We start from the raw sequence: 23625 nt of genomic DNA, 5'->3' as shown, positions 1-23625 counted from the left end.
TACAAAAGAAACACTTCCCAGCACAGACCCAGATTGAGATGAACTCGGCAGATTTTCGCCGGGAAGGGCAGCAGAGCTTCTTTGGCAGACTTCCAGAGGTGGTCTTCGAAGTTCAGATCCGTTTCCTCTGGAGCCGGTGCAAATCTTAGGGATGGGGGGGGGGGGGGGGGGGGGAAGGGAGAGGGGCAGTTTAGGCAGCCGGGGGGGGGGAAAAGCAGCTGAAGCAGCGGAGGGAAGGGGGGCAGGGGGGCAGCAGAAGCAGCGGCAAGCAGCAGCAGCAGAAGCAGCAGCAGAGGCAGCGGCAAAAAGCCCCAAAAGCCGAAAAACACCCGGCTAGATAAAACAGCCCGGGGGAGGGGCCAGCAGCTCCATGGTGGGGGGTAGGGAGAGGAGCTAGTCAAAACATAACCCATAACATTCCACTTTTTATCCCATATCGTGATCATTGACACACGATTGGGATACACACTTACTAGGCACAAACTTTTTTTGACTTGCTTAAAACCTTTAACACTTACACATCTTTTTTTTTACTTGCTTAGGCTTTTGTCACTTACACATTTCCTTTTATGCATAAAATTTGGCATACAATGGTAGTGGCACTCAACAATAATATTGTGTACAACTTTATCCTATAATTAGATTTTTTTGAGGTACATAGCAGGTTGTTTCATTCTTTTGCATAATTTACTAAGTACATCCTGGTTCTTGAGCAAAGGCAATCCCATGAATGGGTTTGCCTGTACTTGAGGCAGGATGAATTTATACTGTTTTTTTCAGCAACCCTTTAACATGGGCCACTGGGACTTTGTTTTTGTTTACTACATTAAGGCCTTCAGACTGGGCGGGACTTGCTTGGTTGGTGGAACTTTGAGTGTTGACTAACTAAGTGGCTTTTGCCAGGTGCTGCTTCTAGTTTTTTAGAGATTTTCCACCCAATGCCTTTAATGTGGTTTTTAACAATTTATTGTATTTTTTTACTTTACCTGCAGCTGGTGCATGGTAAGGGATATGGTACACCTACTTAATACCATGTTTTTTAGCCCAGGTGTTGACAAGCTTATTTTTGAAATGAGTTCCATTGTCTGACTTAATTCTTTTAGGCGTACCATGCCTCTAAAGGACTTGCTTTTTTAGGCTTAAGATGGTGTTGCGAGCAGTGGCATGGGACACAGGGTAGGTTTCCAACTATTCGGTGGTGGCTTTTACTATGGTCAGCACATAACGTTTTCCCTGGCGGGTTTGAGGCAGTGTGATGTAATTAATTTGCTAGGCTTTCCTATACTTGTATTTGGACCACCGTCCACCATACTAGAGGGGTTTTACCCGCTTGGCCTGCTTGATGGCAGCGCAAGTGTTACAGTCATGAATGACTTGGGTAATGCTGTTTATGGTAAGATTTACCTTTCGGTCTCGTGCCTACTTATAGGTGGCATCTTTACCCTGATGGCCTGAGGCATCATGGGCCTATTGAGCTAGGAACAACTCTTTCTTATGTTTTCAATCTAAGTCTATCTTTGAGACCTCTATTTGTGCAGCCTGATCTACCTGCTTGTTGTGCTTGTGTTTTTTATTAGCTCGACTTTTGGGAACATGGGCATTCATATGACGGACTTTTACGGGGAGCTTCTCTACCTGAGTGGCAATGTTTTTCCACTCATTAGCAGCCTAGATTGGTTTTCTTCTACGTTGCCAGTCAGCCTTTTTTTACCTTTCTAGCTAACTTTACAGAGCATTGGCTACTATTTACGAATTAGTGTAAAGGTAGAGCTTTGGCCATTTCTTTCTTTCAGCAATGTTTAAGGCCAGCTGAACAGCTTTGAGTTTAGCAAGTTGACTTGATTTACCTTCTTCTTTGGTAGCTTGTGTAACCTGTCGTGTGGGGTTTCATACGGCAGCTTTTCACTTCCGGTTTATTTCTACAATGCGGCAGGAACCGTCGGTGAAAAGGGCGTAGCGTGTTTTATCTGCTGGCAGCTGGTTGTACGGTGGAGCTTCTTCAGCCCGGGTCACTTGCTTTTGCTTCTCCTTATTAGCGAGACCAAAATTTTTACTTTTTGGCTAGTTCGTGATTATTTTCAAAATTTCGGGGCGATTTGGGTTACCAATACGGGCGCGCTGTGTGATGAGGGCAATTCACTTGCTCTATGTGGCATCGGTGGTGTGGTGAGTAGAGGGAACTTTTCCTTTAAACATCCACCCCAGCACTGGCAGTTGAGGTGCCAGGAGAAGTTGTGCTTTTGTGCCGATTACTTTTGAAGCAGCTTGAACTTTTTTATAGGCAGCTAAGATTTTTTTCTTTGTGGGAGTGTAGTTGGCTTTGGACTTTTTGTAGCTTCTGCTCCAGAATTTCAGGGGTCGGCCTTGGGTCTTACCAGGCACCTTTTGCCACAGGCTCTAAGACAAACCATGGCTCCCAGCTGCTGAGTAAAGTATGTTCTTTACATTTGGTCTTCTCTTAACTGGGCCAAGGGCTACTGCATGGGCAATTTCCTGTTTAATTTGAGCAAAGGCTTGCTGCTGTTTAGGGCTCCAGTGGAAATTGTTCTTTTTGCGGGTAATAAGGTAAAGAGGACTTACAATTTGGCTGTACTTAGGAATGTGCATTTTCCAAAAACTGATGGCACCTAGAAAAGCTTGTGTTTCTTTTTTGTTAGTAGGTGGGGACATAGCTGTAATTTTGTTAATAACATTAGTAGGAATTTGACGCCGTTTATTTTGCCACTTTACTCTTAGGAACTGAATCTCCTGAGCAGGTTTTTTAACTTTACTTTTCTTGATGGCGAAGCTGGCTTCTAGGAGAATTTGAATAATTTTTTTTCTTTTCTTAAACACTTTTGCTGCTGTGTTTTTCTATACGATGATATCATTAATATATTGTAGATGTTCCGGAGCTATCTCTGGATAGGTAAACAAGCCCAACGACCACAACGGTATTAACACTTCAAAGAAACTTAATAACCACCCATACAGGCAGGCTCCCACAACAAAAGACATTCTGGATTCAATAGACATACCAATACCAGCAGTTGCAAACAAAATATTATTAGAATAAAGTTTTTTCCACTTTTCTGGTTTCCCCGTACGAGCCACCAAATTAATTTGTCCAAGTTTGGGACAAATTTTAGGAAAAAGACTTCCAAAGGGTCTCCTCCCCCCCTTACAATTCTTTCCTTCACCAAGCTCGGAAAGAATTTTTTTCAGGGGAAAGTGGAAAAAACTTTTTTATTAACAAAATACAAAAGAAACACTTCCCAGCACAGACCCAGATTGAGATGAACTCGGCAGATTTTCGCTGGGAAGGGCAGCAGAGCTTCTTTGGCAGACTTCCAGAGGTGGTCTCCGAAGTTCAGATCCGTTTCCTCTGGAGCCGGTGCAAATCTTAGGGATGGGGGGGGGGGGGGAAGGGAGAGGGGCAGTTTAGGCAGCCGGGGGGGGGGGAAAAGCAGCTGAAGCAGCGGAGGAAAGGGGGGCAGGGGGGCAGCAGAAGCAGCGGCAAGCAGCAGCAGCAGAAGCAGCAGCAGAGGCAGCGGCAAAAAGCCCCAAAAGCCGAAAAACACCCGGCTAGATAAAACAGCCCGGGGGAGGGGCCGGCAGCTCCATGGTGGGGGGTAGGGAGAGGAGCTAGTTAAAACATAACCCATAACACTGTGTTATAATTAAAAAAAAAATATTTATCTCGCTACTATTTCTAAGTTTTGTTAATAACAGATCTAAAAGAAGCTCTTATTCATTTAGTGAAGTTTTTCAACATTATATATATAGCATTCATTTTAATATTTGCAAAAAGTCAATAATATAATATGTACGTAAACATTTACACAGTTGGGTCATGGGTTATTGAATTTTGAATCTTTAATTTGATGCTTTACATAAAGAACAAAATTGTAAAGATTAAAAAAATTATTGTTAAAAAGGGCTGTGATCAAGTCAAGCTGCTTTTATTCAGTCTGGTAAATGTGGGAAGCGACTCCAAACTGTTTTAGTTGACCTTGAACTGCACCAGGATTGTTACAGTAATGCACTAATACCTAATTAAAAAATTGGCTAATACAATTGAATTACAATGTTTTCATTAAATAGTCTCACCAAGAGATGACATCTGTATTACTTTATCAAAGTTGTGCGACAGACTTTGTGTTGCTTTTGTTGGCTCTCCCAGCCTAACCATAAAACACTGCCTACATAGGTCAGCTACTCATTACAGGACTAGCATTGTGCAAGTGCTACGACTGACACAAAAGAACATAAACAACACCTTGGCATTTCTAAGACACAACAATAAAAGGATGTCCAAAAAAAATTTATTTGATCTTTCTTTGCTAATAGGATTTCAGTGGTGGTATGAAGCTTAGGCCAGCTCCTGAATGGTGGTATCATTTCAGGTCGACTCAGGAGAAGAGTATAGAATGGAGAGCTCCTGTGCTTTTAGAGGAGATGCTGGTCTCAATTTATAAAACTTATTCCTCACACCAGGGAGCAGTGATTATTTTCAACAGGTCCTAGAGGTCCAGGGATTTTTCATTTTCTACTTTTCTCTCCTGAAATATCTTGTCCACCGTTAGTATTTAAACCAGGGAAACCTAAGAAGCCCTAGATTTTGTATATGCTCTGCAGGCAGCTTTCTAAATCTTTCTTCATTGTACCTTTTTGCCATCTGGAATTCTTATTCATCCTGAGGCATTTTTGAAATGACATTTTCATAATGGCTTGTAAAAAATCATTAACCCGTTCTTTGTAACCACCTTATCAAAGCATTCTAATTTAGGGACTACAATATAGCTCAGTTTAGCTAAGCATAGCTCACTAGTTGAACAAATCCAGGTCAGGCACTTATTTATACGGCATGCTAGGGGAAGTCTGATAAAGGGAACCTCCTCAAATCTTCCTCCCCTGAAATAATCACCTTGTTGTTCAATACTAGGTCTCAACCTGTGCTTCACTCACAAGTATTTGCCTTGAGAATCAGTTCCAACAGACTCCTCCAAACTGGGTGCTACACTTGGGACCTTCAAGCTGCAGTTCAGGGCAGCACTACAACACTAAGGAGTCTGCCAGACCAGGGGTAGAACTTGCTTTGTCTCTGCATTCCTCAGGACTGGGAATAAAGAGGGGATAAAGTCTAAACTGACAGTATTTTTCAGTTAATTTATTTTTCTTTTTTTTTTTTTTTTTTTTTTTTTTTTTTTTAAAACAGAGAGAATCTTGATCACACATATGTGAGAAAATAGAAAATGTGCAAAACTTCAAAGACACTAACATAATACTGTCTCTGGTTTGTCTGTGACTAAACTGTAGATGTTCTTTACAGAGGACTGCAAAAATATGTTTTTATCAGGGTACCTTCAAATGTATTATTACTGAAGTTCCTGCTTTCTTATTTATTTAGACTTCGGAGTCCCCTGGTCAAGGATGGTTTATGTCTGGATGTTCCCTCTGTTTTTGATAGAAAATAAGAACTGATAGAATTCTCTGCACTTGTGTACAAACCCCACTAGAAGCCCAAATATTTTTCAGTGAAGAATTAAGCAAACTAATTCCTACCTTCCCTGAAGAGCAGTGCAAGGGCAATCAAAGTGAGATATCAAAGTGTCAGATGGCTTGGAAACACCCATGTTAGGACTTGCTCCTCCACTGGCGCTGAAAGAAGGTGTTGCAGTCTACCTTCTGTATTGTTCTGGCAACAAAGAGTTCTCCTACAAGGCTGATGTATTTTCCTGAGGGTTTCTTGGTTAGAAGTAGAGTCACCTGACAGTCTGGATCTGTATTAAGTAAAGCATAGAGCAGCTTGCCAGACTATTTCTCTTTGTCAGTTAAGTTGGAAGTATCCCAAAATGTATTTTTGGGAATGTGCTTCTGACATCACAAAGCAGCTGGTTGCAAGATTGCTGGCACTGTTCAAAGTGAGTAGGAGGTATTCCCACCTGTTGCACAGCCAAAGGTTTTGACCATGAATAATGAGTCATGAATTGGTTTTGATCAACAAGCCAACTGTTATTGTTTCTATTTATCTGGAATCTGGGGCTTGTTAATGCTCCTAACAATTACAAAGTAGAGAACCTGGCAGACAGATTCTTACTTCTTTATCAAGTTTTCTGTGGGAGTCATGCAGATGAGTGTCTGACAGGGTTGATGAGGAATGTTCCATGTCAAATAATGTATGGAACAGTCTAGATATTTGCACTTTATCAGCCACAACAGCATCTCTGGGGAGTGGAACAGAACTTGCATTGGGAAACAGTGGAGACCTGATATTCCTCCACTTTTAGGTCACTAGTTTGGCACAAGGTGGTACATTTCAGTAAGAGTCTAGAGAGAATGATTGAAATGGAAGGGACTGAAACATATTTTAAAATTAGTATTTTGAAAGGATATGCTTGTGATAAAGAAATTAAGTAGAAAGTCATCTTGACCTCACTTCTCATGACCCATATACATTAATTTAATTGATTTTTCTCACTCAAATCTTGTTTTTTTCCTGCCTTGTCTACAGAGGTTGAGAGCAATTTGGGCTGCCTTTACTGTAGTACCACATTGATTGCAGCCGGGACATGAGTGTAGGTCAGGAAGAAAAGTAATGCTAAAAGTCGTATCTGTTTGGATACCTGCTACACGACTGGTACACAGCAGATCCCTCCTCGGGCTGCAGGACAACCAGATGGAGTTGGAAGTACACCATGAGGTATAAACCTATGTCTGCCTCATGGACAGGATTGAGACATTGATAAGGACAGTGGAGGGGGTCACAAATGTGAGAACAGGTAAAGTGAACATCAGCAGGAAGGGAACGGCTGGGTGACAGGGGCAATTAGAGGCACAAAGCAGTTGTGTCTCTATCAGGTTACTCTACTCTGTTGAAGGAATGAGAATTGCATCACCTGCACCTAAGCCATGTCTTGCTACTTCTACAAGGGTGCATAAATCTGGAGAGGTAAGTACTGTTGAGAGAGCAGTGAGAATATTGAAGGTTAGTGGAGAGACATTTTAGGATGTATGAACTATGTAACCACACAAGAGCATGCCTTTCCTGCTGAACCCAAAGCTCATGTTTTGCCAAGTTTCAGGTAATTCCTGCAGTTCTTTTTAGATACAGTTTTTGGACCATGATGGAATCTGCTGCTCACTTTCCCATTTCCCCCAGTACTTCAGACCTCTGTGGTCTTTACTGTAATAAAGAGCATTAGAGTAGAGCTATTATCCCCCACCTCGGTCTACATTGCAGGACATGCACTCTGTGACATTCCTCTCAGCTGCCCAGTTTGGTGACCTACTGAAACTTGGCAGTGATCCTCTTTTTGTCAGCATGTGCAGTTGTTACCCTACATAACACTGGGTGAGGCCCCTGTTTCTGATGTAGCTTAGAATTTTGTAATTCTCTCTCCTTTCAAGAAAGTTGTTTAAAAAATGTGGTGAAGGACAGTGGGAAAAATGCTTTTTCTGCTCCCTGGTGCATTTCCCAAAGGTGTGCTTCAAATGCATTTCCAAGAATGTATTACAGGTATTGAAGCTCATACTCTATCTTATTTTTGTTTACAGTCTTTTCCTCCATTCATATCCCTTTTAAGATCATCTCTACCTTACCTTCTCTGTGTGAAAAAACAGACAAGCAAGATGTGGCAACTTGATATAGTAGAGGATGGAACATGTATTTTGTTTTTGAGACTAGAAATTATGTTTTCACATCTAGAAAATCTATAGGTGTAGAAACCTATAAAGAAAATCAAGTTTATTTTACAAATCAACACCTATGAAAAATTATGTAATTAGGTAAAACTGCATCAGATTTTTAAAACATTTATCATCTTTAATTTTGCCATCTCTGGCTCTTTGCATACTGAAAATGCATGATATCCCCTAATAATTAATTTGCTTGCCTTGCTTGTACTATGTCAATATAATGTCTGATACACTCATGTCACAAAGTTCTGTCTGATCTTTTCCTTTTAACGTAAACACTGAACTCTGTGAATAAAATTAAATGAGGCAGCAGACGATTCCTCTGATGCAGTGACACTGACATTATTTAGAGATGTAGCAAAGTGAGCAAATTTTTCCACAGGAACCTCTGAACCCCTCACAGATAAGATGTCCCATTCACTCTGCAGTTAACTAAGAGCATTTCCTTCCATGTTTGCTCAAACACATATGTTAAAAAGTAAAAAGGTTCTTTACTGATAATTTATTAACTTTAAATAGTAAATGCAAGTTAATAAAAAATGAAGAATTTAAGTGTATTTTAGAGTTATTTTGTTTAATAAATATGTTAAATAACTGCATTAACAAAATTGCTTGTCCAGTTGCAGAACAGAGCCTTCTTCTGAGAGATGGAATCCCCAATCTGCATTTCAATAGATTGCTATTATTTTAATTTAAATATTCATTTTATTAAAGTTAAACAAGCTTTAATTCATTAGCAAGCTCTATTTTACAGGTATTCAATGCGGGTTCAAGTCAAACTTGTTTACAGTAGAAGCTTGAACACTGTTCTCCTAAACAAACAACTACTTTTGCAGCCGTATGCAGTTGGGGCAAAATATGACACTGTAATTTTTACTAAATTATGCTTTTTCTTGATAATGCAAACAACTAGGGCAACTAGAAAATGAGCTGGGCAGTGAAATTTTCTCTCGTGCCTTACAAGTGACTGCTTCAAGGCAGGGCTTGCAACATGTTGGCTGGCACAATAAGAACATCTGTGCTCTTGAACAGGCCAAAATGGGAAGCTAGTGACAAAGGCAAACCCCTAGCAAGGTAAACCAGTAAGCAGTCTGATTTTCAGTGGTATCATGTAACCCAAAGTGCTCCCTGCTTTTGATGGGATCTACTGTGGGCTCAGTTTATCTGAAAATAGGATCAGTCACTTCAGTTTTCCAAACACATGCATGTGCTCTGCATTTGGGACCCTACCCTAGTGAATACAGCACTGAATTTGCTAACAGGGTTTCACTGGCCTTTTTCCCTCAGCACTGGAAGGGTAGGAGAATATAGCAGTTGCACAGTAGTGATTTATTATAAGATATGCTGACATTCAAAGCTGTACAGATTGGCAGTGTGTGTGTAGAAGGCTTGTTTCTCCAAGTACACAGAAGTTCATTCAGCTGGAAGCAATGGGTAAAATTTTGCCCATGTGAGGTTTGTACTTTTTCCTAAGTGCCTCATAAAAAGGCAAGCACAGCTATAGACAGGTGCCTCGCAGGGCAGCTGTGACTCACAGCAAAACTCGATGCAGTGGGAACATGCCAATTGAATTGCTTCCGGCACTGCACTTGAACAAGCTGGTTGCTCCTTTTGTCTTCTCAATGAGCTTTGCAACATAATGTAAGTGATAATAATTGGCTGCAGGCTTTGTAATTATGAATTATGAGGTAAATGTCTCTCCACCCAGAGAAAAGCTAAAAACATTGCAGTCAATATTGCACTTAAAGACAAAAGGTCCTCCTTGATTGTGAATTACATTTGTTGGTTTCTTACCAGTTTCCAGATATAAAATATTGGCATGACTCAAATGATGAACTAGTTCTGAAGGCTTTATGAATTTCTAGGAAAACACTGGATGCTCTTCATAGTTGAAAGAAACAAGATTATTCACAGCACTTCTGGCCAATATAAATATGCAGGAGAAGTGGCCAAATCCTTAGTGCAGTTTAGCAAACAGTAATGTTTACACCACTTCTGAATCCCTCTGCTGACCTAGCTTTTGCTTTGTGGTATTATTCTATTTTGATGTAGGAGTTCTAGGAGACAACCAACCATATTATCCATGGAAATTCACAGAATACAACTAGTGTTACTGAAATGCAAAAGTATGTGTACATTTAGTGTTTTCCTCCTTTTTGCATATGAATTGAGAAAGTACAGGTAAGCATTTTTATTTGAAAGAGGACCTTGGAAGTTTTCTCTTGCCCACCAGTGAAATGTAATTATCTTCATTATGTGAACAGTTCCTTTTATAGTGAGTAAGACTTCAGTTTCTTCTATAGTGAATAGACTGTGTTGCTATATAAATGTCCAATTTTAATTCATTTCCAATCGTTATAAAATAAAGCTGTGATTGCATGGACACATGGCAGCCTAGCACTGCCTTTGATCTGTAACATTCCCTGAAGACAAGCTGTACATGTGCTGGAGTTCTGCTTGTTTCCTTTTTTCTATCATAATCTGCTTACTGTCGCATTAAGAAATGAGTGAGCACACGTCTGGGACTGGTAGATTGCAAACAGACAATTCACCCTGCATACCTGAGGGAGTGTCAAGTCTACAAGCAAAACACCTGTGATACAAACCCAATAGGTGACACGTGTGAGCCAGAGCCCTTTGCATTCAAAAAAGTCTTCCTGACTTGGTGTGGGTTTGGCTCAAAACTAGGATATTATTCTGTGCAGCAGCAAAGAGAAGTGAAGGAAATAGATAAGGATAGGGAATCTGCTGAGAAAGCCTATGCAGACACAAAATATGAAGTTGTTGACACTAGTATAGAATCACTATAAAATTAAAAAACTGTATTGAAATTGTGATTTAAAAAAAAAAAAATCTGTATTATTTTAAAAATTGTTTTGAATGCTGGAAGCTACAGTAAACATACAACATGCATGTTAAAGGAGAGAAATTATTGTTAGAACCTGCTGTGCCATGCAATACGTTGCTATGGATGGGCAGGATGAGTTCCTGGTCCTCAGACAATTCTGACTGCAGAGGAGGGCAACAGCCAGCACACGAACATAACCACATATGAGCTGCCCTGGTTTCTCCAGCAGCCCCCTCAGCCATGCCTCCTGTGTGCCCTGTACTCAAACAGCTGTCAGGGGGGATGACCATGAGGATGGGGAACCTTGTCTGTGCTGGTCTGGCTTTACCCTGACTGTTTGTTTGTTTATCTGTTCCAGATGTGGAGCCAGTAAGAGCAGAAGCCATCTTCAATGACAGTAAGTGAGGCTTTTTGTAAACATCAGAATTCTCATATCCAACTTTTAGAATTAGCATTAAGAGTCCCTGCACACTTTCCCTGGCCTTTAAGAGCCTTTTCTCATCCTTTTGTCTATTAAATGTGACCTTGTACTCTCAGAAATTGTGACTATGTAATTTTCTATAGCATGCATTGAAAGGAGAGAGGTACTGCAAGGAAATGTATAAAAGTTACATCAGCCTGTGATTATTATCAAAATATTCTGGAATTTGGAATGGCTGACAGCATGAAATTGTTCCTCATGGAAATATAAGGAAATTTGACTGGTCTTCTCAACTCATTGCTTAGGGATTAGATAGAAATACCTCATTTTAGAGATGTTTTTTGTGTTTTCAGAGAAAGAAGTCAGCTTGCTTGGAGATAAAACAGTCATAAAAACTATCTTTGTTTACAAGTTGTGTTTCTTTTAACTCTGAGAAGGTTTGATGAGTTCCTTAGCAATAAGCTGTCAAAAATGGAAGATTAAATTACATCACTTTTGGGTCTGATGTAGGTGCTGGTGTTCTGAGGCATGATGGAACTGAGTTTTTTCCCTGTGATTTGAACATTGACTGCTCAGGTGATCGATAGGATTGTGCACTTTTAGGACCAGTTTCTGAGGATTACAAAAGCCTTCAGGAGGGAAAAACATTAGTTCAGACAGTCTTATGAACTATGGTATATTCTGAAGTTTGTCTTTTACACAAAACTTTTGGACAGGTAGATTTAGATATCACTGATTTCCTTAATTGTGGTTTTAAATTTCAGAAGAGGGCACACTCTGCACTGAGCCCATGAACTCTTCAGTGTAGTGTAACCTTTCTTCTAAATTTATCAACAGCTTTCAGTCTGCTGTGGTATTCCTGCTGCTTTTGACCATGAAGTACTGTTAACATAATGTTGTGCAGATACTAGCAGGAAAGGGATCAGATAACACTCTCTGGGACTCCAGTTTTTCACTTCTGAGGACTTCAAGGGCCCTGGGGCTGGCAACTCCTCAGTGATGAATTACTGGGTTCTGCTTTGGCCCCCTCCTGCTGGGTCACTGTCTGGGAGACAAGTGGTGCAACAATTGTTTGGATTGTGTGGTCACTATGCAAATATTTCTCATCTCTGTCCCTTTTTCAATGAATTTGGATAGTCCTGTGTGTCAACTTTCCTAATGTCTAGCTGAAATTGGGATCTGGATGAAAACTAGTGAGTCTTGGTTCAGTCAGGATGGATTTGATGCTGTTTGGGTGGGAGAAGACAGCTGAAGTAGGTCTGTTCATTGAGGAAGTTTCTAAAGCTATGTGGGAGCTCCAGCTGCTCCTGAGTTTAATAGCTGAATATCCTGAGTTTAATAACTAGAACTATGGATATTTCAATTTCTCTCTGGGTTTGGACAAAAATACTTATTTTGTGTCATTGATAGAGGTATCATACCACGCAGGAGGTACCCATGCCTTTTGTAGTCTCTGGAGTAGTGTGATGCTGTTTGTTTGAAGTGCCTCTCCAGGTCCACTTGCAGACTGCAGTAATCAGTTGCCTGTCTCCAGGTGACATCTTGCTGATGTAATCTGCGTGCATGTGTGGTAAAATCCTACAACTTGGATAATTCCCATTTTACATTCTGCCTTTTTCATATTTTATCCTATTGAGAAATTACCAGGGACATTAAAGAAGTTGGCAATGCCTCTGTCTGGGAATTGTCTTGGGTGTGTGGTGAAGGTGTTTATTCCTGAGTCAGGTTGCTCACATGGCTAAGCCTGAATGTTTGACCATCATGGCTTTCCATGATAGTTGTTCATTCAGGCTTCTAACACATGGGCTGCGCATAAGGAGCTCTGATTTGGGGGATGGGGGGGTAAGGGGGGCTGGTGGAAGGTGTGTTTTCTTGTTGATGCCAATACATTTTTACAGGACATAGGGTGGTATGTAATTTTATGTTTTTCACAGCCATTCACAAGATTTACTAAACAGAAGAGTAGCTAATACTCTCTTTGTCCTTTTTGACAGTCTGTGGTTTGCGACAGAATAGATCAGTCAAGTCAATGGCCAAATCCTCGTCACTGCGAATTGTTGGCGGATTGTCCTCTGCAGAGACAGGGGACTGGCCGTGGCAGGCCAGCTTGCAGTACAACAACATCCATCGTTGTGGGGCAACACTCATCAGCAACACTTGGCTGGTGTCTGCAGCTCACTGCTTCAGAGAGTAAGTTCCCATCTTAGAATCCGCAGCAGAATTTGCCCCTTCTGTATCAAGTTGTGTGGCTTTCCAGATTTGCACCACACCCCTGACTGTTTCCCAGAGAAGCAATTTTGGATAAGAAAAGTCAGGGTTAAGTAGACCCATCAGCTGAATGTTTCAATAAAAAAAGACTGGCCCTTGGGAGCAGAATTGACAATTTTATGAGTGAAAATCAATAGTCACTTGGTGTACAGACCAAAGACGTGCAGAAAAGGTAAGGTGAGTGAAATGGTGGAGTATTTGTTTTCTGTCATACTTCACATTTCTTAAACTTATTCCTTTGTGTTACAATGGGGTTGCTGTCACTGCAGATTGCTGCCAGCAGTTACCATCCCATGTTCCTGCCCCTCCTTTCAGCCATGCACTCTCAGCATTTTCTGTTTAAAGAATGGCAATTTTGAAGCTGCAAAGTATTTTAAGATGGAACAGTTGATTGAACAGATTATCAATGTACAAAAAGAGTAAGGGAAAGTGTTTGCAGCAGAAGAGCTTTCGGATTTGATGACACCCTATGGCCATACAAGGACAAGGAGCAGGGGACGAGTACAAAACCATGGCTGAGGAGGAGTGCCGTCTTCTAGCAGCAGCCCACAGTTCTGTCATGGAAAGCAATGGATGCCATAACTATCTAGAAGGGAGCTGGCTTGAAGGGGTTTTACAGTAAAAGTACTTTGCAAATTTAAAGTCCCAAACACATATTTACAGCAAAATACTTACAGCACTCTTACTTTTTTCAGCATGACTCACCCTCAGAAGTGGACTGCTACTTTTGGAGCTCTTTTGAAGCCACCAAGCTTGAAGCGATCAGTCAAGACAATTATCATCCATGAGAAGTACCTCTACCCAGAGCATGACTATGACATTGCACTTGTGCAGCTCTCCAAACGAGTTGAGTTCACGAGCAGCATACATCGTGTCTGTCTGCCAGAGCCATCTCAGACATTTCCCTACAATATTTATGCTGTCATCACAGGCTGGGGAGCTCTCACCAATGATGGTGAGTCCCAAGTCTGCCAGGTGACCTGTATGGTCCATAAAGAGCAGCTCTGAGTGAACTGATATCACTTCTGTAGCCATATGCAATATGACAACAAGCCTAATGTTTGCAAAAGGTTTGTTTAGTTGTAGGCATCAGTTTCTTGTTCTAAAACTAGAATAGATAAAGATAGAACTACAGTCCACTGGAACAACAACAAAAAAACTATTCTGTTTTCCCTATTTGATATTGGAAATTCTAAAAGACAGGTAGTTAGCCATGCACGTGTTTATATAGCACCAAAGCATATATTTTGCCAGCACTAGAAGCAAGTTACAGATAACTCTCTGAGCTTTCAGGTAAATGTGCAGAGTGAGCTGTGAATTACCCAAGCTCCTACTCTTACCAGGCCACACTAAGAGTAGATTTAACAATGGTATCAAAATGTCTTTATTTTGTATCATCTGCTCAAATTGCTACGTAATTTGTGTTCCATGGAATATGGAATTTGTGTTATATGGAACATGTGTAAAATATATGGCTTTACACATAAGGCAATATCTACCATGCAATCATTACTTCAGTCTTAATGGTACAGTTCCTAAGTGAGTCTGTGATTCTGTGTATATTCTCCTTAAGGGCCTGACCTAGGCAGATCAACAAGCAAAACCTCCAAAATAAACCAAGCCAAGCTGGTCCTCTATAAGAGGACATTAAACACTCTTCCTGTATATTAACTACTGCAAGGTAATTATGGTCATAAATGCCCAAATTGTATTTTCTCTCAGGTCCAGCCCCAAATGCTCTTCAGGAGGCAACAGTGAAGCTTATTGACTCAGACACTTGCAACAGAGAAGAAGTGTATGATGGGGACATAACACCCAGGATGTTGTGTGCGGGATACTTGGAAGGAGGAGTAGATGCTTGTCAGGTAATTGTAGCTGAAAATTAGAAAGGAAAACTATTTTAAGGCTGACTACAGTATCTGGTTGACCAAATATTAATGGACAGCGTATTAGTCCTTTAAATAGGCTCCATTCAAATAGGAATGTAGTTGTAAAGTGAAATAGCATTTAGTACACATCATTTAGCACTAAACGCTGTTATACTAATTATGAGCTAAAAATTAAATGTCTCCAGTAGCTAGCACCAGACATCTGTGGAGAAGAGAAGGAAGAAGGTTAAGAATGTTAAGGTACCAGCAAAAATGCACTGTCACTCACTGAAAGTAAATTCTGGACAGGATCATATCATAACAGATCTGTTACAATGTGATCTTTGGTACCAAATTTGGCTCAGTGAAAGGAGAACTGTCTGAAACAGAGATAACTGTAAGGAAGGTGAGTGTAAAAGAATGGGAAGGAAACATGCATGCTGAAGGTTTGCAAATGTTGCAAGGAAATGCTTATGTTCAAAGAAAAATGCTCCCATAGTGATAGCTTTAAAAAACATAATTTCTATTTACATTATTTTTAAAGATTGTACTCCTAAAGTGCTGGTTCAATACAGACTCTTCCCTTAATCCCAGTCCTACAGATTTTTGCCCAAAGACAAATTCCCTGCAGAATAAGCCTGGAAAGCTCATTCCCCTGTTCCTGGCTCAGCACTGAAAAGACCTTAGCAGAAGGGTGCAACTGCTGTTTAATTCAGTAAATGGTTTTGGTGAAAGTTGGGGAATTTGATCTGTTGTGCAAGGACTGTGTCTCAGTCTGTAATGACCATGTCATGCTATTAACAGCATCACAACTGGGCCTCGGAAAATGGATAATACCTTAAGGAGATACCATCTAACTAGAAGACCAAATTCTTGATGAAAGCTCCAAGCAAAAAGGAGCTCTACGTTTCTTTTTTAAACATTATTGCTGAAAGTGACTAAAATTATTTATTTTAATAATAGCAGTTGCTATTAAAACTTGTTTGAAAAAGGTTCCTGCTGTCTTAGATTGCTGTCTATACTGGCGTTTCCATACTCTGTATGAGGAATAAGACAAGACAGGTGGGAAGCAATGTATCACAAAACAGAACAGAATCTTTTTGTTAGGTCTTTTACCAAAACAGAGGTCAGGAGTTTCCCTGGCAAACAGGAAAACAGTACAGACTTCTGAACTCAAGTTTCAGAAAATACCTGGATTCTGCACAAATGGCTGCTCTTGAAATACCGCTGGTTAACTTCTCTTATAGAATACACCCTCCTGTTTATGGAAGAATTGTATTTCTCTTCTGATCAATTAAATATTTTTCTCCCTCCTCTTTTTCTAGGGAGACTCTGGGGGACCACTGGTTACACCAGACTCTAGACTGATGTGGTACCTCGTGGGGATAGTGAGCTGGGGAGATGAATGTGCCAAGCCAAATAAACCTGGAGTTTACACACGAGTGACTTATTTCCGTGACTGGATTACCACAAAAACAGGCATCTAATTCCAAAGTAAAAAATGGATTTAATTACATAGACTACATGTGACTCATATTTGTCTTTAATTCTGAAAGGTTATTTTTTTAGTATATATATTCCTATGTAATTTTGGCTGAAGTGACCTTAGTCCACAGCAAGCACTACCTTTGCTGTCAAAGATCCCTAACCCCTTCTGAATTCATGCTAAATGTATGAAATTGTCTGTCTCATCTTTGAGCTGTGAAACTTTCTCCCTTACCAGAAGTTATGAACCGATATCATTAAAATTATGTTTTAAAGCTCCCAATTTACCTGCTTTATAAATGCAAACATTTTCCAGGGGAAAAAAAAAAAAAAGCTTCTTCAGCTATGGGCAAGGTCTGCACCTGAATCTTCCTCCTCCAGTGAAGCAAATGCTGTCACAGCTGTGTTTCTAGCAAAGTGAACCCTTGATGATTATTTTTGTTAGAGACTGACTCCACCTGAGAACCTGGATGGTCACCTTGCTCTGTGGCCTTGGTAACTAAAATAGGATCAGCAGGACTGGGGTTAGGTCCTAGCTAAGGAAAAGTAGAATTTATGTGCTTGCAGTAGGTTGGAAGGGAAAAGAGAAAAGCCTGATGTTGTTATTGCAAAGTACATTTTAAACAGGAATGTTTTTGTGGATGTGAAGTTCAAGTTTCTTGAAGTTGCTATTGTGGAAGTGCTTCATCACAAAATTGTGCTGCTCCCTCTGTACCTGTTGTCTTCTAGATCTACTCTGTTCAACATGTAGTATGCTTAAGATGCAGAAACACAAGCTTTACCCAAACTGTTTTTTTTTAAAAAGTGTGCTCCTATGAACAATCTCCCTAGAAAGAAATATGGCATTTAATTTTGTTCTAAAGGAAAAATAATATTTGCCACAAATTAACTGGGAACTACCTTTTCTGGTCAAGAAACAGCACACTTTTCCACAAGTCAGCAGAAACCATCTCCCTGCAAAGAAAGTGATTACTGATACTTCCCTGATGGATTAATCTCTGCCATGAATGAATATGATCCTGAATATGAATATGTATGAGGATGAAGAGTAATTTCATATTAAAGAACAGTCCCAATAAGAACTTCAGAGTAAACGCAATCCTTACACATGGATTAAGCACTTTTCCCATCTCAGTGCACCTCTCATGGATTGCTGGTGGAAGGGCCAAGGCTTTCAATATAGGAATGCAAAATGTCACCTGTAGTCTTCGAATGGCCACTGGACTGCTTAGGCTCTGAATGCAGGACTCACAGGAGTCTGTACAAGACATGAATGAAACTGCAAGCAAGTCCCACAGCTGCACCTACTACAGCTGAAAATTTTGCTGAAGCATTCTGCTTCCCCCAGTGCTCAGGACGGGGTCTCTCATCAGCCTTCCTACTGTGCAACTTCTCCAATAGTCAGCATCCCTGGGAATGAGATGTTTGGCATTTCTTGAAAACTCACACCCTGAATTACAAGTCTACATATGAATGGAAAAACCTATGTTTAAGGCCTGGTGGTGTAGGAGGGGTTGTCTTGTTATTGGGTACTTCCAGTCATTCTGTATATCTTTTGAATTTCGGTAAAAGATAAGTTGCCTTATCTCAGAAAGAAATCTACTGAAGATTTCAGATTAGCTTTAGTTTTAAAATAGTACCTTTATTCTGATTTTCCATGTCATTGTAAAAAGAAAAGGATCTTGGGACAGTTAGGAGGATAGTTAGATGCGGCAAGTCCATTTCTTTAATTTATTGATGAAGTTTGTAATTTATGCACTTTTGAGTTGCTGCTATTTTTCAATTAAGAATTTACTCCAGACCGGGTTCAGTTACAAAACAGAAACTTAATGGAGCTTTGAATTACACAACCTGGACAGTTTTCTTCAAGTGCTCAAGTCCCCTTTTTTCAAAGGCATCTTTTGGGAAAAAAAAAAAAAAAAAAAAAAAAAAAAAAAAAAAAAAAAAAAATAAAAAAAAAAAAAGTTTCATATAGTTTTTTGTACCTCTTATTGCTTTGAAGGTGAACATCATAGAAGTGTCCTTTACAATCAGCTAATGAATTGTGGTTGCAAATAAACAGTAGTTCACTTTCATAGACAGCTAAGGCTTTGTTTTGCACTTAAATCTCTTTTTGCATAGCAAATGGAGGGGCAACAAAAAGGAGGTGAGGTCCAGATATAGCCCCTAGAAACTGGTTCCTACCTCACACAGCAAATGACATGTAAATGCATTACCTTTAAAATGAGAAAGGCAGTCTTTATTTCAGATTTTCTTGTGAGTGGCTAAATAGCCTAAAGGTGTGTGGGAGAATGTCTACCTTACTCAGGGAGTCCTGAGCCAGCCAGATGCACTTTTCATAAATGTTTTAACAAACTGTCTGGCCTGGGTTTGTCTTATATTCCATGTCAGTGTTTTATTTATGATGACTCTGTTTTCTGCCTTAGAGTAAAAAAATGAGGCTACTGTGTGATTAAAGAAAAGGTTTTTAAAAGCCTTTTATTACTGTCGATGTTAAGATTTAGCAAGGATTTAAACAAAATAAAGGCAATATATTTCATAACATTAAATGTATTTAAAAACAACTGCTCTTTTTGTGTCCTTTTTCTTTGCATAATAATGATCAACCTAAATTTTGAATATGATACAAAATAGACTAACCTTCCTTATTTTATACAGAACTATTCTAAAACGACACCTTTCTGTTTATTCCCTGTCCTAGGAATCATTTTGTTATTAACAATGATTGAACTTTACAGGTGTTTCAGCAAAGACAAGGTAAGACATTTGCTTTTCTAAAATACTCAAAGGCGAATTTCAGTTAAGATAGTGCTATGCAAATATGAGCATGGATCTGAAGCTTCATTCAAGAATTGCTTCTGCCCTTGGGAAAAAAAAAAACCTGTGCGTGACATTGCATCCCTGCAAACTGGCTATGGGAAGCTCTATGCAGCTAGTAACAATTCTCCTGAGATTTCCCAGGTATATTTAATGCATCAAGAAATGTGTTCCAAACCGCTGGTTATTCAAATTGAGTTGTCCAGGGCTTTTCCAATGCTAATTTTCAGCTCGGAGCCAAAGTAGGAAAGAAAGAAGAGGCTGATTGCACAAGGCCTAATCATGTGAGGAGGTCTGATTGAATGACATCAATCTGTCATCAGGATTCCTTATGTAAGTAAAACTTGCAGAAAATCCTGTTCTATATCTGCTATTCCTGTTAAATTATATTAGCTGAGAGCCAAAAGTCATTATTTAACCCAATGAATGTTTATCTGGTAATTTGCAGCCTGTGCTGCAGATTCACAGGCATGGAAAAGCTGGCTCTTGCTTTTAGAAATGCATTCATACAGATCTCAGTGTGAAATCAGCTTAGGTAATTGGTGTCCTTGTTTATCTGGATTCATCAACTTTATTAACATGGTTTCTAGGAAGGTGTCATTTGCTAGAGCAGCTTTACGTGGTAAGATCCTTTGGCCCACCCTGCTGGGAAGCTGTAGTCCTTTTAAATATGCCATCAAAATGCTCTTACCCTGCATGGGTTGCTGAAGAGAGAAGACAAAGCCTTGCCAGTCAGCACCTTGCTCCTTCCTGCAAGAGCTAAGTGCAAGCCATAGCCTATGGCAGGTTGTTTGGAAGCCCACTGAAGATGTTGATGTAGATTTATTGTAACTTCTGGACTGGCCTGTGTGCTAAACTGCATTGTGTTTGCCTTAGTGTTCTCAAATAGCACATTTTTACAGAAAAAAACTAGAAGAGTTCTTTCTGCTAATTTGGTTATTAACTAAATAAATCGGAAATCCCCAAATATCCACTATGAAGTTCTCACTAAGAATGTGAAATTGCACCTTTAAACCAGGAAATTAAAGACTAAAAATACACAAGTGGCTAGGGTTTTCCCAGAAGATGGAAAGGAGATTTACAGCTATTTCAGCTTCAGCTCCTTTTCAAAATACTGTCTCTAAAGATGTATTCAATACTTGGGTACAAAATGAATCTACAATGGTGCATAGAAACTGAAGTTGCAAAGATTTGGGACACAAATAGGCTCAAGTCTGGAGGTGGTGATGTTCTCCTGGCCACCGCCTCATCCCACTCATTTCTTCAGCAAGTCAACTGGCAGCTCTGTTTTCTACCTCAAAAGCTGTAGATGACTTTAATATAATGCAAATATGGAGCTGGAATTTCCTTTTAAATTAATTTATTTAACCAAATTTCGTAAGATTTTAATGTCATATGTAATTTTTAAAAAGAAGACTGTGGGGGAAAAAAGAACGTCAAATTACTCCAGATGTTTTAAATTTTGCAGTCTTAGAAAGGCAGGGGAAAACCCATATGTTTTTAAATTTGGTACCATCAGCCTAGAGAGTTCCTGAGTATACCTGTTAATTGATGCATTTGGGAACTTGTTTCTTTGGCTTCTGGGGTAAATAGAAACTGTCCATTTCTTTGTGGTATTTTATCTTAGAAGGCCCATTGTTTCACCGATGGTTAGTTGTTTGCCTGGTTACTGTTAAAGGGTTATGTGGGAATTAACTGGATGTTGCTGTTTCTCCACTTAGGCAAAAGGCTTGTCAGTATTTGCTGTGACTATCCAAAATCTGTTTCATGTGAAATGACTGTATCAAAGTGGACTGGGTCTTGAAAAATGTAGTGATCTGGACACAAAGACGATAGGTAGCAGATTTTAAAAATTATTATTATTTTTCATAACACATTTGATTAGGTAAGTACTTGAAAATAAGAATGGTTAGGTTAACCTTGAAAAAAAAAAAGGTCAATTTTTAAGGAAAGAAACCACAAATATAATTAAAAGATCACAGACAAGACTAAAAATTATGCAGTGACAAAACCGAAGCTGACTTTTTTGGTGTCTTTAAACCCTTCTTCACACCCCCCCGCCTTTGTCACTGTAGTCCCGTTAATTCCGTTCATTAGATACATGCACTGCTCTTTGAAATTACTTTGTTGAAATAATGAAAGTAATTCTTCACGTTCTGATTTTTATGTATTATGCAAAAAAGCTACAAAACAAATACCAGCCTTAGCATCAATTCCTTTACTGGTAAGAGTTGCAGTCGACATCCCGAACGGCTTCTCCCGATTATCCCGTCTCCTGAGTTCGGCCTTTCAGACTTCTAGTGGCCTCTAGTGGTCCTCCGAAATCTGCCCACATCTTCTCCAATTATTTCTGCCTGTGTAAACAGCAGTGCAGCAGATAAGAACCTTCACCCTGATCCTGCCAAAGTCTGAAAGAGTACAGTGTTGTCCAGCTGTTCTTCATCTTTGTTACTAATTAAGTACAAACGCTGTATGCGTTCTTGTACTGAGGTGTAAGTCTTGAGGGTTGTTAGAACGCTGTTAAAAGTAATGCCAAAATAATAATGCACCGGATGCTCACAAAATGCATAACACTTGGGTCATCTTTCTTGCCCTTACAAGTTCCCCACGCCCCAATCAAGACAGACAAAAAGCTTGCCTTTTTTGTTTTTTTTTTTTCCCTCCTTGCCTACAGTAGGATGCAGGTAGTCGGTTGGTCTGTTTAGTGTTTTGTGGCTTTTTTTTTAAGTTATAAATATTTTAAAACTCAAGGCGACTATTCTATATTCACTGTATGCATGGACACTTTTGAGTGCTTGAATCGCTCCCATTATAGACAACATCTGCTAACGCTATCTATAATGATTTAAACTCGTCTCACCTACTCCAGTGAAGGGAGATTAATACGGATGATGGGAAGGTGGGCTATGCTGGGATCTTAATCAAGAGTTTGGGAAATGGGAGAGAAAATATTGATAGGAGATGTTGGTTTTCCGGAGGTGGTGTGGAGGCAGTGCAGTGGCTGCCATGGCTTGCAATATCTTGCTTAATCACCACCGAACAACAAGAGAAAAGGTTTCCACAAGCCTATATACCACCCCGGCATGGGCTGTACTCTGGTTTCGCTAACTCTTTGCCAAATCTCCTCTATGGACTTGGCTACAATCTAGTATTTCGCAGCCGGCTCGCTGGAGCCTTTAAATGAAATTCTGCTTTTTTGTGTGCTAGGTGACATCCTGCTGCTGCTCTCCTGCCAGATACAAGAGGAAGCTATGGCAAGATCAGTGCCCGGGAGCGCTCTCTCTCTCTTTTTTTTTTTTTTTTTTTTTTTTTTTTTTAACAGCACGGTGTGTTACCTCTCAAGCAGAAAACAGCGAGGATTTCAACAACTCAAGCAGCTCCAGCCGGGCCGCGGCTGCGCAGCCCCTTCCGCTGCCGAGCGGCGGCGGGCCCGCCTCCTCAGGGCGGCACCGGCTGGGCCCGGCCCCTCATGTCGGCGCAGGCGGGGAAGCGCCGCGGCACCGGCGCTGCCGTTTCCCACCCCTTTCCTGCCTCTTCCCCCGCCGCCGCCGGCTGCGCTCGGGCCTGGATCGCCGCGCCAAGGCCGCCGCGGGGTGAGGAGAGCGGGCGGGGCACGGCGAGCCTGGGGTGGCGCGGCTGGGCGGGCGGCGGTGCCCAGCACCGCGGGAGCAGCGAGTGGGGGCTGCGGCCGCCGGCCTCTGCTGGTGTCGGGGGTGGTTCCGAGGCAGCCCGTGGGCTCTGTCGGGGTTCCCCGCTGCAGCTCCGAGGTGTCGGTGTTTCGGCATTCGCCCGGCTGGGCAGGAACTGGGCTTGAACCTCCTCTCCCCTCTCTCCCGCCTACTGAACAGGGAGCCTGCATCGACTGGGATCAGCCGCTGGAAGCTCCGGGTTGGTGGGATGAGTCCAGGCCTCCGTGCTATCCCAGTGTACTGAGCAGCTAATAGTTAACACTGCTTCAGCCTGCGCTGACTGGGAGGTAAGAGCACTGTGGAACCAGCACACCGCTACAGCTCCTGTGCCTTTGCTGCTCTCCTGAGCATCTTAGTGTTTCTTGGTAATATGTAGCTTCTCGGTTTGTCCCTGGGTTATGTCATGCAAGCAGGGAAGGCTTTAAAAAATGAAGAAAGTTACTTGAACAGTTAAATACAAGGCTGGTTTTAAAATTGATAGTGTTGACTTTTAAAAAGAAACAGACAAGTGTATAAACGTTGAACTTCTGGTAAGAACTAGGACATAATGTT

The 23625-nt window shown here is 40.7% G+C and overlaps 2 protein-coding genes and 1 long non-coding RNA gene across 3 annotated transcripts in view; 2 read left to right on the top strand and 1 right to left on the bottom strand.

Moving 5' to 3' along the window:
• Window positions 1–17532, top strand: part of LOC306801903 (transmembrane protease serine 11E-like) — a gene marked incomplete at its 5' end in the record, with an annotated part of 44189 nt that extends 26657 nt beyond the window's left edge. The window contains 5 exons of the mRNA XM_079305451.1: window positions 10884–10922; window positions 12941–13136; window positions 13910–14169; window positions 14937–15079; window positions 16408–17532. Of these exons, the coding sequence (XP_079161577.1) occupies window positions 10884–10922; window positions 12941–13136; window positions 13910–14169; window positions 14937–15079; window positions 16408–16569 (800 nt within the window). The 3' untranslated portion in view covers window positions 16570–17532. The remainder of the gene's footprint in view (window positions 1–10883; window positions 10923–12940; window positions 13137–13909; window positions 14170–14936; window positions 15080–16407) is intronic.
• Window positions 17533–17690: 158 nt separating this feature from the next.
• LOC306801922 lies at window positions 17691–22845 on the bottom strand. Its single transcript, XR_013774220.1, has 3 exons — window positions 22720–22845; window positions 21587–21901; window positions 17691–17825 (listed from the first exon to the last, which is right to left on the bottom strand). It is a non-coding gene; the product is annotated as an uncharacterized lncRNA (long non-coding RNA).
• The window catches only part of UBA6 (ubiquitin like modifier activating enzyme 6), a 27538-nt gene continuing 26679 nt past the window's right edge, over window positions 22767–23625 (top strand). Inside the window, exons 1-2 of the mRNA XM_079305382.1 lie at window positions 22767–22977; window positions 23233–23360. The gene's annotated coding sequence lies outside the window, so the exon portion shown is untranslated. The remainder of the gene's footprint in view (window positions 22978–23232; window positions 23361–23625) is intronic.

Source organism: Erithacus rubecula (genome assembly GCF_903797595.1).
Source record: "Erithacus rubecula genome assembly, chromosome: 5".
In the NCBI taxonomy this organism is placed as follows: Eukaryota; Metazoa; Chordata; class Aves; order Passeriformes; family Muscicapidae; genus Erithacus; species Erithacus rubecula.
Note: the sequence above shows the minus strand (reverse complement) of the source record. Positions and strands in the feature narration are given on the sequence as shown.